Here is a 16355-nt window from a genome sequence, read left to right on the forward strand (position 1 = left end):
CTGCCCAATATAGCACATTACAAGGTAGGCACAGCACATTGCATGGTGAGCTCAACAGCACATGCACAAGGTGGGCACAGGACCTTATATGGTGGGTACAGCACATGACATGGCGGGCACAGCTGAGCACATTACCTGGTGGGCACTGCACATTATATGTCGGGCACTGCACATGGTATAGTGGGCACAGCACAAGGTGGGCACTGCACGACACAACACATTACATTGTGAGCACAGCGCATTAAATGGTGGACACCGCACATGACATGGTGAGCCCTGCATACCACATTCCGTTGAGCACATTGGTGGGCACTGCACGACACAGCACAGGCAATTACATTGTGAGCACAACACATTAAATAGTGGACACCGCACATGACATGGTGACTTGAGCCCTGCACGACACATTCCATTGTGGGTACTGCATGACACATTCCATGGTGGACAATGTACAGCAAATGACATGGTGGGCACTGCACAGCAATTTACATGGTAAACACTGCATGACACAGCACATTACATGGTGGGCACTGCATGACACAGCACATCACATGGTGGGCACAGCACATTACATGGTGGGCACTGCATGGCATAGCACATTTCATGGTGGGCAATGCAACTGCACATTACATGTTAGGAACGGCATATTACATGTTGGGCACTGCTGAACAGCACAGTACATTACACAGTGGGAACAACACACTACATGCTGAGCACAACACATGGCAGGGTGTGCACAGAACAGCACCTGACATGGTGGGAACTGCATGGAACAGCATATTACATGTTGGGCACTGCACATCACATGGTGGGATCACTGCATGGCACAGCACATGACATGGTGGATATGGCAACTTATATAGCGGGCATTGCAAGCCACAGCACATGACATGGTGGGCACATCACATGGTGGGCACATCACATGACATGGTGGGCACATCACATGACATGGTGGGTACTGCAAGGCACAGCACAACATAGTGGGCACTGCAAATCACATGAAGAGCAGTGCAATGAACGGCACATTACATGGAGGGCACGGCACTGTACAGCACATGACATGGTGGGCACTGTACATTATATGGTGAGCACTGAAATGCACAGCAAATGACATACTGGGCACAGCACATTGCACGGGGGAACTGCAATGCACAGCACGTGACATGGGGGCACTGCAATGCACATGACATGGTGGGCACAGCACATGGTGGGCACTGCAAGGCACAGCACGATATAGTGGGCACTGCACATTACATGGTGGGTACTGCAAGGCACAGCACGGCATAGTGGGCACTGCACATCACATGAAGAGCAATGCAATGGACAGCACATGACATGGTGGGCACTGCACATTACATAGTGAGCACTGCAATGCACAGCAAATGACATACTGGGCACAGCACATTACATGGGGGCACTGCAATGCACATGACATGGGGAGCACTGCAACACAGCACAACATAGTGGGCACTGCAATGCACAGCACATGGCATGGTGGGCACTGGGCACAAGAGAGCACATGACATAGTGGGCACAAGAGAGCGCATGACATGGTGGGCACAAGAGAGCGCATGACATGGGGGGGAAGCAGCAGCGTGTTCCCTAGCACAATAATTATACAACACCTCCCTAACAAATTCACTAACCTTAAGTCAACAGCATGGGAGATGTCCTTCCTCCCGGGCTCCTGCTGGTTAGGACATCAGCGCCCCTCCCCCAGACAGCTCCCAGACACGGAGGATCTGTGTGGGTGTAACAGATCCTGTCAGTCAGACATCTGCAGAGACAAGCCTTGGCTGCAGTGACTAACACTTGTCTCTTCCATGTGTGCAGTGCACAGAGGGCTCCTCTTCCTTCAAGAAGGCACACAGATATTGATAAGCCACTGGCATGGGCCTATATTGAGGGAGGGGCCTGGAGCTGCAGCTCCACAAGCCCCTATGTTACTCCGGTGTTCTGTCCAAAAATGTCCGGCTATCGAATAGTGTCCGCTGTGTACTGCGCAGTCGCATCACTTGTGCAGTACGGAGCACAAGTTAAAAAAGATGAACGGCGCCTGCGCCGTGAGTCCAAGTGTAACCCCCGCCCAACCTCTTTTTATTCTAACTCTATGTCCACTTTAAGGGTCGGTTCACACAGGGGCAACACGACTTTCAACATGACTTTTGGAGGCAACTTGGACACGACTTGGGGCGACTTACAACATGACTTTAAGTCGCCCCAGGCCAGGCGACTTTTGCCGTGGCCAATCAGAGAATGAGCTCTCAAGAGGGAACTCCACGGCAAATTAAAAAAAAAAACGGCATGGGCTCCCCCTCCGAGAGCATACCAGGCCCTTAGGTCCAGTATGGATTTTAAGGGCAACCCCTCATGCCGAAAAAATGGCGTGGGGGTCCCCCCAGATCCATACCAGACCCTTATCTGAGCACGCTACCCGGCTGGCCAGGAAAGGGGGTGGGGACGAGCAAGCACCCCCCTCCCCTCCTGAGCCACACCAGGCCGCATGCCCTCAACATGGGGGGTGCCCCACCCCAAAGCACCTTGTCCCCATGTTGATGAGGACAAGGGCCTCTTCCCGACAACCCTGGCCAATGGTTGTCGTGGTCTGCGGGCTTATCGGAATCCAGGAGCCCCCTTTGATAAGAGGGCCCCCGGATCCCGGCCCTCCACCCTATGTGAAGGAGTATGGGGTACAATGTACCCCCTACCCATTCACCTGTGGAAAAAAAAAATGTAAAAAAAACACAACACACAAGGGTTAAAATTGTTTATTGCACAGCTCTGAGAATCTTCTCGTCGGACTCCTCCGCTATCTTCTGCTAGCTCTTTTACTAGCGGAGGAGCCCGGCTTTCTTCTTCGCTGCCGCCCTCTTCTTCCGACTTCGGGGGTCTTGTCCCCCTCTTCGGTTCTTCTTGCCACTGCCACTGTCACCGTCTTCTGTTGTTCTCTTCGGGAGATGTTGCCTTGTCGCTGTCTCTGATCACAATGACAGGGACGCGGCATGCGGCGACTTATATAGGGACATCACCGGATGATGTCCCCGTCCATTATGATGTCACAGTCCCAGCATCCTCTGGGACTGTGACATCATAATGGGCGGTGACATCATGCGGGATGTCCCTATACAAGTCGCCGCACGCCGCATCCCTGTCATTGTGAGCAGAGACAGCGACGAGGCAACATCTCCTGAAGAGAAGAAGAGACGAACAGAAGACAGCGGCAACAGAAAACCGGGCCACCGATTGTAAAAGAGCTAGAAGAAGGCGCGGTGGCTCGGCAAGAACTACTGAAGAGGGGGGACAAGACCCCCGAAATTGGAAGAAGAGGGCGGCGGCGAAGAAGAAAGCTGGGCTCCTCCGCTAGTAAAAGAGCTAGCAGAAGATAGCGGAGGAGTCTGGCGAGAAGACCCCCGGAGCTGTGCAATAAACTATTTTAACCCTTGTGTGTTGTGTTTTTTTAATTTTCTTTTCCACAGGTGAATGGGTAGGGGTACATTGTACCCCATACTCATTCACATAGGGTGGGGGGCCGGCATCCAGGGGCCCCCTTATTAAAGGGGGCTCCCGGATTCCGATAAGCCCACTGCCCGCACACCCCGACAACCAACGGCCAGGGTTGTTGGGAAGAGGCCCTTGTCCTCATCAATATGGGGACAAGGTGCTTTTGGGGTGGGGGGGGGCGCACGGCCCCCCCTTCCCCAAGGCACCCCCCCCATGTTGAGGGCACGCAGCCTGGTATGGCTCGGGGGGGGGGGGGGGGGCGCTCGCTCATCCCCCACCCCCTTTCCTGGCCAGCTGGGTAGCATGCTCGGATAAGGCTCTGGTATGGATCTGGGGGGGGCCATTTTTTCGGCGTAGGGTGTTCCCCTTAAAATCCATACCGGACCTAAGGGCCTGGTATGCTCTCGGAGGGGGAACCAACGCTATTTTTTTAAAAATAAATTTGGCGTGGAGTTCCCTCTTTAGAGTGGATAATTCTGTGAGAGTCGCCTCCATATAGACGGAGTTCCGACTTGGAGGCGACCTCCATTGAAATCAATGGGTAACAGTCGCCTACAAGTCGGATTTAAGTAGTACAGGAACCTTTTCTGAAGTCGGAGCAACTTCAGGAGTGTGCGTTAAGGCGGCTCTCATTCACTTACATGGATTTTTACATGTAGCGCGACTTAAGGCGACTAGGGGCGACCTGAAGTCGGATCTGAGTCGCCCCTGTGTGAACCGAGCCTAATGGTGGGGCTTGAACCTGGACTCACGGCGCAGGTGCAGTTCATCTTCCTCGGCTATTTTCCGAATCTGCTTGTCATGTGTACTGTGCATGCGCAGTACACAGCGGACACTATTTAACATGACACCGGCCCCAAGTATGGTACTGCTGTTGTCTTGTCTGCACAATCTGTCTTTTATTCTGCCTGTAACTACTTTCCCACTCTGGGAATCAATTATGAAACTGAATAACATCAATGTGGGCTGCTTAGTATTGCACCAGAAGAGCAGAGCTAGAGGGAAGGAGTAAGTCCACTGCAATAAGCGGCTATGTTGGGGGGGGGGCTAAAGGAACTTCTTTAAAAGGCAGCACAGTGGGATTTAGGGAACTCAACAAATGTAATTAGTGGTGCCCAGGCCGTTTTATACATAAGCAGACTATGCTGCCAACTCAAAGAATGGATGTACTGGGTCACCAAGAAGATTTTTACACCGATGACCTGGATTTGTCCAACCCTGCATTAACTACATTAAAATAAATAAAAAAATTTAAATTAATTAAATTAACAAAATTAAAAATGTATTAAATTAAAAAAAAAAAAAAAAAAAAAACATTTAAAAGGTTTGTTTTCACTCTTCTGACTTTTAACAGCAGATGTTAGGAATGCTATATTAAAGCTTTTGCACATTAGTGTGCATGTTGTATATAACTTTCACTTCAATAAATGACATCTGGCAAAGAACATTTTTCCTCCAATACTGACTCAAATGTCCTCTTCATACCCTTTTGTGCCTGCCATGACTAGGGCAGGCATATTGTAATCCGACCCAAGTAGAGAAATGGGAGTAAAAGAAGACGTGTGGCATTTTTGAGCCTTGGGTAAAAATTGTTGTATTAAACCCATTATTTGTCAGAGGATTTGTGACTTTGTCAGAAAATTTTACTTTTGTCAGGTAGGCTGCTTGTATGCAGAGCCAGATTACTAAGGGGGGGAAAGGGGCAATTGTTCAAGGCCTCTCTGCCAAAGAAGGTTCCCCAGACTTCCTTTATAAAATAACGTAATACATTTAAAATTTTTTTTTTTTTATGATAAAACAAAACAACTTAACAAAATGTGTGTGGGTATTAGGCTATGGAACAGTTAAACCTAAGTTCAGAGCCAAAGAAAGGGATGAGGGCTTCTGGCAGAGGTTTTATACTTACATTTCTCATATTCTTTTACTATTCAAGCTGTTTGCTTTAATATGACTGTGTCACAGAATGTATTGCCTTGTTTATGAGAGACAGGTGGGTGGGACAAGAGAAAAGTTTGGAAAATGTTGGAAAGTGCCAGACAACAGCCCTGAGCACTCAGAATAGGGTGTAAAATGTAAGTGTGTCAATAAGCAAATTGCAGCAACTTCAGTGTATACCATCCTGTAGCAAATCCTAGAGGTGAAAGGACAGGAGGAAAGGGCCCCGAGTATAATTTTAAGGTTCTAGCTGGGAATAGTGGTAAAATGTGACTTGCAGTGTGATGTAGCCATACAGTACATTTGGTGCTAAGTTTTAGCGCCAAATTTGATACCGTCACATAGTAGTGAATGCAATTTACTGTAAATATAGCCCTGGTCTTTCACAGCCTTGGACCTGTACATTACACCAAGTGCCAAAGTGAGTTTCAATGCAGGATACAGTGCCTGAAGCAAAAATACTGGCTGTCCCCACAACGTGGAGTCTGGGTATAGAGGTCTATCACCTTAGGAAACTAGCACAAAACTGATCATTCAGAGAGTGGGGTAGGGTTATATGAATACTTTGTCTGTGTCCTGTACGATTAAGAAATTATATAAATTGGCTACCAAATGAAAGTAGAACTGTTAGTTATAACCAGTTAATTTTTCTTCTTTAATATTTGTGTGGCATTAGGAAGGTTTCCCATCACTTCCTGTCCCAATATCACAACAGGAAGTGAGAGGAAATCCCTTTCAGGTAAGGGAAATCCATGGTAGTTAGCAGGGTCACAAGAACTGGGTTACTTATTTGAAGATCTGTCCTCTATTCATTTTCTGATGAGCACTCAAAAATTTGGGATTTTCAGTCTGCTTTACTTTCGGTAATGGTCAAATATAAGGTGTGAATTTCCATAATACGGACACGAACAGCAATAAAAACCTGACAGGTGTTGTAATCCCTCTCCAATCTTAAAACACAAACAAAACACATTTTTGCCTTTAGTTATACTTTAAATCCCTGCCCTAAAAAATATATACGTAATATGTTAGGGTGGTCTAAAAATTGCTAAAAAGGCATATGGAACAGAGACATCCTGTTGAAACTAGATAAATGCTCTGGGACTCAGTAAGATTAATGGAGAAAAGAGTTCATGAAAATGACTGGTTAAAGAGACCAGCTAATAAAATATCAGTAGACTGCAGTCAATATTCTATGTGCTAATAAATACAGTGGTGTGAAAAAGTGTTTGCCCCCTTCCTCATTTCCTGTTCCTTTGCATGTTTGTCACACTTAAGTGTTTCGGAACATCAAACCAATTTAAACAATAGTCAAGGACAAAACAAGAAAACACAAAATGCAATTTGTAAATGAAGGTGTTTATTATTAAAGGTGAAAAAAAATCCAAACCATCATGGCCCTGTGTGAAAAAGTGATTGCCCCCCTTGTTAAAACATACTATAACTGTGGTTGTCCACACCTGAGTTCAATTTCTCTAGCCACACCCAGGCCTGATTATTGCCACACCTGTTCACAATCAAGGCATCACTTAAATAGGAGCTGCTTGACACAGTAAGGTCCACCAGAAGATCCTTAAAAGCTACACATCATGCAGAGACCCAAAGAAATTCAGGAACAATTGAGAAAGAAAGTAATTGAGATCTATCAGTCTGGAAAGGGTTATAAAGCCATTTCCAAAGCTTTGGGAATCCAGCGAACCACAGTGAGAGCCATTATCCACAAATGGCAAAGACATGGAACAGTGGCGAACCTTCCCAGGAGTGGCCGGCCGCCCAAAATTACCCCAAGAGTGCAGAGACGACTCATCTAAGAGGTCACAAAAGACCCCACAACAACGTCCAAGGAACTGCAGGCCTCACTTGCATCAGTTAAGGTCAGCGTTCATGCCTCCACCATCAGGAAAAGACTGGGCAAAAATGGCCTGCATGGCAGAGTTCCAAGGAGAAAACCACTGCTGAGCAAAAAGAACATCAAAGCTCGTCTCAATTTCTCCACAACACATCTTGATGATCCCCAAGACTTTTGGGACAACATTCTGTGGACCGATGAGACAAAAGTGGAACTCTTTGGAAGGTGTGTGTCCAAGTATATCTGGCGTAGAAGGAACACTGCATTTCATAAAAAGAACATTATACCAACAGTAAAATATGGTGGTGGTAGTGTGATGGTCTGGGGCTGTTTTGCTGCTTCAGGACCTGGAAGACTTGCCGTGATAAAAGGAACTATGAATTCTGCTGTCTACCAAGAGATCCTGAAGGAGAATGTCCGACCATCTGTTCGTGTACTCAAGCTGAAACGAACTTGGGTTCTGCAGCAGGACAATGATCCTAAACACACCAGCAAGTCCACCACCGAATGGCTGAAGAAAAACAAAATGAAGACTTTGGAGTGGCCTAGCCAAAGTCCTGACCTGAATCCTATTGAGATGTTGTGGTATGACCTTAAAAAGGCCGTTCATGCTCGAAAACCCTCTAATGTAACTGAATTAGGACAATTCTGCAAAGATGAGTGGGCCAAAATTCCTCCAGGACGCTGTAAAAGCCTCATTGCATGTTATCGCAAACGCTTGGTTGCAGTTGTTGCTGCTAAGGGTGGCCCAACCAGTTATTAGGTTTAGGGGGCAATCACTTTTTCACACAGGGCCATGATGGTTTGGATTTTTTTTCACCTTTAATAATAAACACCTTCATTTACAAATTGCATTTTGTGTTTACTTGTGTTGTCCTTGACTATTGTTTAAATTGGTTTGATGTTCCGAAACACTTAAGTGTGACAAACATGCAAAGGAACAGGAAATGAGGAAGGGGGCAAACACTTTTTCACACCACTGTATATATACATTTACACAATTCATCTATCAGAAAAATAACTATTTAGGGCTCATTCAGATGGACAATTGAGTACATCCTCCAAGAAGAGACTCTGCTTTTGGATCTGTGCACCCTTTCCTGCCTGCATGTTATACTTTAATGCAATTGTGTCTATGCAGCCACCGTGTGTGCATACGCTTCTATGGTCTTTGGGCTGCCTGCACACAGCTCAGAGGTGGATGCACAAGCATCTGCAGTGGCTCCGCACTGAGGCTTAATCGCCCATCTGAATGAACTCTTAAAATCATGTATTCTGCCTGATACAACCCTCTTAATTTGAATCAAAAAAGCTTCATAGAAAATCATTACAAAAAAGGTACCACAAATTATTATTTAACATAAGACATACTTTGGATGGAGGATCGGTTCGCCACACTGAACACAGGGTCTTTAATGCTCTGAGTCCAAGGCAGACTTAGAGCAACAACCCCTCTTTCATGGACTTTAATTCGAGAGGCAGTCCCATTCCTGCAGAAGGTTCCAATGTTGACTGGTACGTCACTTGAGAAAGTGCTGATCTTGAAATTTAATAGGTCTGGACAATTATCTGATGGATGGATCTGTTGTAGCCATGGATTAGGGAAGCCAAGTACAAGACCATTGCTTCTGATGGCTGATATGTGCCAAAAAAATGTCCGATTTAAGCTATTTAAACTTGAAGGTAGCAGGCTTACATTTAAAGGACAAGCGCCATAATCACAATCTAGAAAAAAGAACAAAAAAAAAAAAACAATAACTGTAGACTATAACTGAATAACCAACATACAATATAAAGTGAGCCTATGCCCACACTATGCATACTACATTATTAACACATTCTGAATAGGGATGACCTTAGGAGTGTTCAGACATGGCATTTCCTGGCCTACAGTAACTGCTTCCTGACACGATAACTCAGGTGGGTTCAGACTAGGATACAAAAATATACCTACCTGAGCTCATCAATAATTCGGCACAAGCAATAAAATACTTTACAAGAAGTGATACATTCAACTCTGTAGCTATAGGTATTGTGGAGAAAATTGTGTTCAAGAGCTGTGGAGATCAGATCTTACCCGTCTGCCAGTTCCTTGATGTAAACGCCCAGCAGATGCCTCTAAAGCTGTTAAGCCCCATTCACATCTAGTGAATTGGGATTGTGGGTAGAATCACATTGATTCTGCCCGTGATTCCAAATCACACTGCAATAGTGGCAAAACGTACCACATGTGTTTGGGTGCCAATCATTTTTAATGGCTCCTCAAACGCAGTGCACTTTTGCCACAATAAATCATGCAGCAATCAGCATTGCACAAAGCTTGTCATCCAAAAAAGGAGCAGAAGCTTATTTTTGGCAACAAGCTTCATGCAATGCAGTTTGCCACGACAATCATGGCAAAACCGCTCTATGTTTGAGGTGCCATGAACAATTAATGGCACCCAAAACATGCATAGTGTGTTTTGGCACTAATGCCGTGAAAACTGGAAATGGAGCGATTCTACCCACGATCCCAAATCGCCAGATGCAAATGGGGACTTAACTGAAACTTCACTTAGAGTCTTTATTGGGAACTCTAATGCCGCGTACACACGATCAAACAATCCGGTGGAAAAGTCCGGCAAACTCAAGTCCGCCAAACAATCCCCCCGTGTGTAGCCTCCGGCATACTTTTTTGACCTGACATTACGGCGGACTTAGAATTTTGGATTGCACATCAATCTGCCCGCCGTGCTCGCATTTCGGCGGACAATCCGGCCGTGTGTGTGCCAGTCCGCCGTACTTTTGAAATGAGCGGACTTTTCCCGCCCGGAGAAAAGTCCGCTCATTTCGAGCGGGTCTCCAGGTAGGCGGGGCCCGCGAAGGAGACCGGTAGCGCGGCCCCTCCACCCCAAGGCACCCCCCATGTTGAGGACACGCGGCCTGGTATGGCTCAGGAGGGGGGGGGCGCTCGCTCGCCCCCCTTTCCTGGCCGGCCGGGTAGCGTGCTCGGACAAGGGTCTGTTGTGGACTTGGGGGGGGGACCCCCACGCCGATTTTTTTCGCGTTGGGGTTCCCCTTTAAGTACATACCAGGCGGCGGGGCCAGCGACGTCTCCTTCGCGGGCCCCGCCTACCTGGAGACCTGCTCGAAATGAGCGGACTTTCCTCCGCGTGTGTGGGCGAGTCCGTTCATTTCGAAAGTACGGCGGACTTAGTAAGCCGTATTAGTCCGCTGAAAAAGTGCCGTGTGTGGACAAGTAGCCCGTTCGAAAATTCCGACGGACAGTTTGGCGGACGTCCATCAGACTAAGTACGTCGGACAGACGGCTACGTGTGTACGCGGCTTTAGGATCTTTGAGGATGCAATACTTTACAGTACATTCAGCTAGAGATCAGAGGTGGCTTGTTTCAGGCTAGGTTCACACTGCTGCATCAGATTTTTTTTTTCCTTTTTCCAAATTGTCTGCCTTTTTTTGTTTATAGCACAAAAAATAAAAACCACAGAGGTGATCAAATACCACCAAAAGAAAGCTCTATTTGTGGGGGAAAAAAAAGGCAATTGTGTTTGGGTACGGCGTCACACGACAATTGTCAGCTAAAATAATGCAGTGCCGAATCGCAAAAAATTGCCTGGTCATTAACGGGTAAAACCTTTCAGTACTAAGTTGTTAAATAGTAAGCCACCTGGCTTTGGAAATAGCTTCAGTCAGGAACAGTCCCAGAAGGGACCAGCCTAAGTTTAGCAGCCTTTTTACAAGAGTCCTCGAAAACAGTCCAAAAATACCAACAATAAAAACGGAAGACAGAGTAGAAATGAAGGAGAAGAGGTCAGAGGAACAGTAGAGAGGTGAATGTAATGCTCCTGGGGAGGATGAGAGCTTACCATCAATACAGACAAAAAGACGGGGGTCTTCTCTGCAAGTACCAAGTCTCCCATATTGCATTATGCAGCTCGACCAAGTCGGCGAGACTGGCTGTTAGAGACTCCATAGTTTCTACGTTTTTTTTATCCTAGCATAGAGGTCGGGGGTGTTTGCCGCTTCTACTGGAGGGCTATAAGACACCTAGTAACTAAGAATATCGCACATGAAATTTCTTAGCCAACTTGTGCAAGCTATTGGATAGTAGACTCAGTAGAAATACCTTAGGATACAAACAGGATATCCACCATAAAGAGCCTCTAGAGAAGGTCCTGGATCAATCTCCAGTAGGAAAGCAAAAGAGGTACTGCCAGTAGATATGGAGCAAAGTACCACCACCTCTCCAGCAATGCCAACATCGGTTTGAGGTCGAAGGATAGATAGCTTTGAGGCGGGACAGAGTCAGAGTCATATACCAGAAGAGGAGAACTTTTTTTATTTTATTTAAGAATTATGAAGTGTAAAGAAAACATACAAGAGGCACTTGCAACTAATAACAGCAAAAAAAAATAAAAAATTATATTATATTATATTTTATATATATATATTATACACACATACATTAATACATATATATACACACACACGAACATTAAATGTAAAAAATCCATAGCATGGACAAGAAGATAAAATAATGTTATAACAAACATGACTGGACATGAGATTACATAATAAATGATGGGATAATGCAATGCATCAGATTTTGATCAGACTTACAATTCCATTATGTAGTGCAGGCATGTCCAAAGTCCGGCCCGCGGGCCAATCGCGGCCCGCAGTCCGGTTTTGAACGGCCCGCCTGGTGTGCTGCGGGAACAGGGCTGTCAAATGAGCCGATCCCCGGCACTGTGTGAAGCTCCGTCGGCTTCAAAAGTGAAAGTAAAGTGCAGAGGAGTGTGCTGTGCTCTCTGCTTCCCCCTACAGTGCAGTACCCGGCTGAATGAGGAAATGGAATGGAAAGGTACTGTACTACAAGCTAGATTCGTTTTAAAAAGGCTTCATTTATGTGTATGTGTGTGTGTGTGCATGTGTGTCTGTATGTATGTATGTGTGTGCATGTGTGTCTGTATGTGTGTCTGTCTGTATGTGCATGTGTGTCTGTATGTATGTGCATGTGTGTCTGTATGTATGTGCATGTGTGTCTGTATGTATGTGCATGTGTGTCTGTATGTATGTGCATGTGTGTCTGTATGTATGTATGTGTGTGCATGTGTGTCTGTCTGTATGTGCATGTGTGTCTGTATGTATGTGCATGTGTGTCTGTATGTATGTGCATGTGTGTCTGTATGTATGTGCATGTGTGTCTGTATGTATGTGCATGTGTGTCTGTATGTATGTGCATGTGTGTCTGTATGTGTGTGTGCATGTCTGTCTGTATGTGTGTGTGCGTGTCTGTCTGTATGTGTGTGTGCATGTCTGTCTGTATGTGTGTGTGTGTGTGTGCATGTCTGTCTGTATGTGTGTGTGTGTGCATGTCTGTCTGTATGTGTGTGTGTGCATGTATGTATGTATGTATGTGTGTGCATGTCTGTCTGTATGCATGTGTGTGCATGTGTGTCTGTATGTATGTATGTATGTATGTGTGCATGTGTGTATGTGTGTGTGTGCATGTGTATCTGTATGTATGTGTGTCTGTATGTATGTGTGTCTGTGCATGTGTGTGCATGTCTGTATGTATGTGTGTGCATGTGTGTCTATATGTGTGTGTGTGTGTGTGTGTGCATGTCTGTCTGTATGTATGTATGTATGTGTGTGTGTATGTGTGTCTGTATGTGCATGTGTGTCTGTGTGTGTGTGTGTCTGCATGTGTGTGTGTGTCTGTGCATGTATGATTGCATGTGTGTGTGTGTCCATGTATGTCTGTATGTATGCGTATGTGCATGTATGTGTGTGCAGCATGTGTGTCTGTATGTATCTGTGTGTGTGTGTGTGTGTGTGTGTGTGTGTGTGTGTGTGTGTATGTCTGTATGTGCGTGTATGTCTGTATGTATGTATGTGCCTGTATGTATGTATGTATGTATGTATGTATGTATGTACGTGTGTGCATGTGTCTGTATGTGTGTGTGTGTGCATGTGTCTGTATGTATGTAAGTATATGCATGTGTCTGTATGTGTATGCATGTGTCTGTATGTGTGTATGTCTGTGTGTATGTGTATGCATGTGTGTTACTTTTAATCCAGACCCCCCCCCCCATTCTTGTACCATCAGAACTGCTTTTGTGGTGCTTGTGTGTGTGATAGCAGCCAGGATTGCTGCTCCTCTGAAAAGCAATCCATATACAGATCGCTTTTTAGAGGCATTTGAAAGGTGGTAAAGAGGCATTATGTTGCCTCCTCACCACCTGTTTTAAGCCCGTAAATGTAGCATCACTATACCGCAACTGTGCAGTCCACACAGTTGCGGGGTAGTTGCAGTGTAGGCCCATTCACCCTGAGCATACCTCCAGCTGCAGCCACAGCATGTGTACACCCCCAGCTGCTCCCTCTGCAGCTAAAGGGGGAGAAGTTGGGGGTGGTAAAAACAGCTTAACCATGTAGTTTTACTGCCCCTCCAATAAGCCCTTGGCTCACATCTGCATGGCTGCATGCTGTGTGTAGGGCAGCCCATGCATTTCAATGGGCTTCCATACCCACAAAAATGCAGGGAAAGAAGTCCCAGAGCTTTTTTTTTTTTTTAATTGCGCTGCACCAAAAGCACCCCATGTTTCCAATGTGTGGGGTACCATTAAGACTTAACGGTACCCCTAAAGAACAGAGCATTCGTCTGTGTGTCGGGCAAACGAGCGCGACAAAGGCACAAGAATTTTTGTTGGGCCAGGTATGAGTGCTCGAATGACCGAATTTTAATGGTTCAAAGAATGTCAGGCAAAATGGTCGGCCCTCACACATGTTCACTTCATCGAATCTGGCCCTCTTTGAAAAAAGTTTGGACACCCCTGATGTAGTGTAACTTGGATGCAACTTTGATAAGGTTTGTATATTCTACAGAGCAAAAAATCATACTGGAATCGCACCATAATAGTTTTGGAACCTTTGCTAACATCGCTCTGCACTGATAATTTGCATTGATTTGAACAGGCACCACTGAAAACAATGATTTTCATCATCATTCCATTCTGCATCTAAAAATCACACTAATGTGAATGAAGCTTCAAAGCTCTTTTACTGCTTATAAAGTACAGTTGGACTCATAAATGCTACATAATCATTATAGTCTGCTTGAGAACAACCAATTAGTAGTTCCAACAGTAGCACAATACACTGGCAAACAGAAAAATGATCAAAGAATTACACCCAATACTCATTCACTTTAGCTACACCACTGCCCCAATAGGTATTTTTGTGCTGTCATGAAAGATCCTCCAATGGTAAAGGTGTGAAGCAATATTCTCATCCACCATCACCTACTGTAATCCAATCAGTGCATGGTCAACTCAAACCCATTTACTTAAATTACCCAAAAGACACCTAAAGTCACAGCATTCACTTTCATTTTATGACATCTGTATTGTAATAGCAATACAACCAATAGTTATTTTGAATAATCCAATATAAAAACTTACTTAAAGGCGAAGTTCACCCTTTCAGACAGAATTTTACTTTTCATAATAGAAGCCTATTCTCATGTCTTTTCTGCTCAATCCATCTCAATGTTCTTACCTTTCACTTACCTAGGTACATGGCAGCTTTGAATCTTCACCTCTCTGCCCAAAATGTAAAAAGAAAATGCTGAGACCTGACTCAGTTTCATCCAGGAAACTTCATATCCCATCATACACTGCTTACTGCATCACAGAATAGGTTGTGTTTTACCACCATGGACCACACCCTCCCTCATTACTGGACCTCAATTCTTATTTCCACCAACATTCCTACTTCTTACTTTAGCCAGTTACTTACCGCCCATAGCAGATTTACTGCCACTGGCAGGCTGCTTCTGCTGTAATTATATTATGCTGGGCACTGGATGTCCGCTGGTACCCGCTAATTCTGTTCTGACAGGGGAGAAGGGATGGATTTTATGTCTCTGCAAAGCGGGTAATAAAATCAATCTCTTCCCTTAGTAAAAGCAGCACACATAGTACAGTAAAACACTGGCTAGGCACACAGTTAACCATTTGATCACAATAGATGTTTAACCCTTTCCCAGCCAGTCTCTTTAGTAGTGACATTGCATATATTTTAGCACTGATCATTGCATTAGTGTCACTGATTCCGGCAAAGTGTCAAAAGTGTCAGTGTCTGATTGCCCGCAACAATATCACAGCCCTGCTATAAGTCGCTGATTGCTGCCATTACTAGTATAACAAATAGATAAATATAAAATCCAGTATATATCCCACAGTTTGGAAATGCTATTAATTTTGCACAGACCAATCAATATACGCTTATTGGGATTTGTTTTAGCAAAAAATATGTAGCATAATATAATTTGGCCTAAATTTATAAAATATGATTAAAAAATATATATACTGTATATCGGATATGTTTTATAACAGAAAGTAAAAAAAAAAATATTTTTTTCAAAATTGCAGGTTTTTTGCACCAAAAAATAAATAAAATAAAAAGGCGCAGTGGTGATTAAATACCACCAAAAGAAAGCTCTATTTGTGGGGGGAAAAAATGTAATTATTTTATTTGGGTACAGCTTTGCATGAGCGTGCAATTATCAATGTACTGTATTGCAAAAAAATGGCCTGGTCATGAAAGGGGGTTACATTTTCTGGGAGTCGGGTGGTTAAGGTAGCCATACAATAAACAATCTGCTTGTACAGTCTCCTGTGGATCTACCATCAGCTAGGAAATCCAAAAGCCTGCCTGATTTGATACAAAAATTGATTGGAGTGTTCAGGTGGGTCCTCCTATAGTTCTAGTAAATCTAAAGGAAATTGTACAGAGATTGTATAATCAGATTGCATAGTGTATGGCCAGCTTTATAGAAATGCATGGGTAGGAGTGAAGGGAGACACTCAGGTGTAAGGCCGCGTACACACGGGCGGACTGTTCGCTCAACTTTGTCCGCTGAACAGTGTTTCAGCGGACAGTCTGCCCGTGTGTGGGCTTTCAGCGGACAGTTTCAGCGGACAGTTTGACGGACAAAGTCTTTCGGAAATTCCGAAAAACTGTCCGCTGAAACTTTGTTTGAGCGAACAGTCCGCCCGTGTGTAG

General features: G+C 44.9%; 1 protein-coding gene across 1 annotated transcript in view; it reads right to left on the reverse strand.

Annotated features, from left to right (window-relative positions):
* Nucleotides 1–16355, reverse strand: part of CDCP1 (CUB domain containing protein 1) — a 173194-nt gene that overhangs the window by 89023 nt on the left and 67816 nt on the right. Inside the window, exon 3 of the mRNA XM_077491587.1 lies at nucleotides 8657–9010. Within this exon, the coding sequence (XP_077347713.1) occupies nucleotides 8657–9010 (354 nt within the window). The remainder of the gene's footprint in view (nucleotides 1–8656; nucleotides 9011–16355) is intronic.

This window comes from Lithobates pipiens, unplaced genomic scaffold, assembly GCF_037356315.1.
Source record: "Lithobates pipiens isolate NorthernLeopardFrog02 unplaced genomic scaffold, aLitPip1_a1.2 Scaffold_19, whole genome shotgun sequence".
In the NCBI taxonomy this organism is placed as follows: domain Eukaryota; kingdom Metazoa; phylum Chordata; class Amphibia; order Anura; family Ranidae; genus Lithobates; species Lithobates pipiens.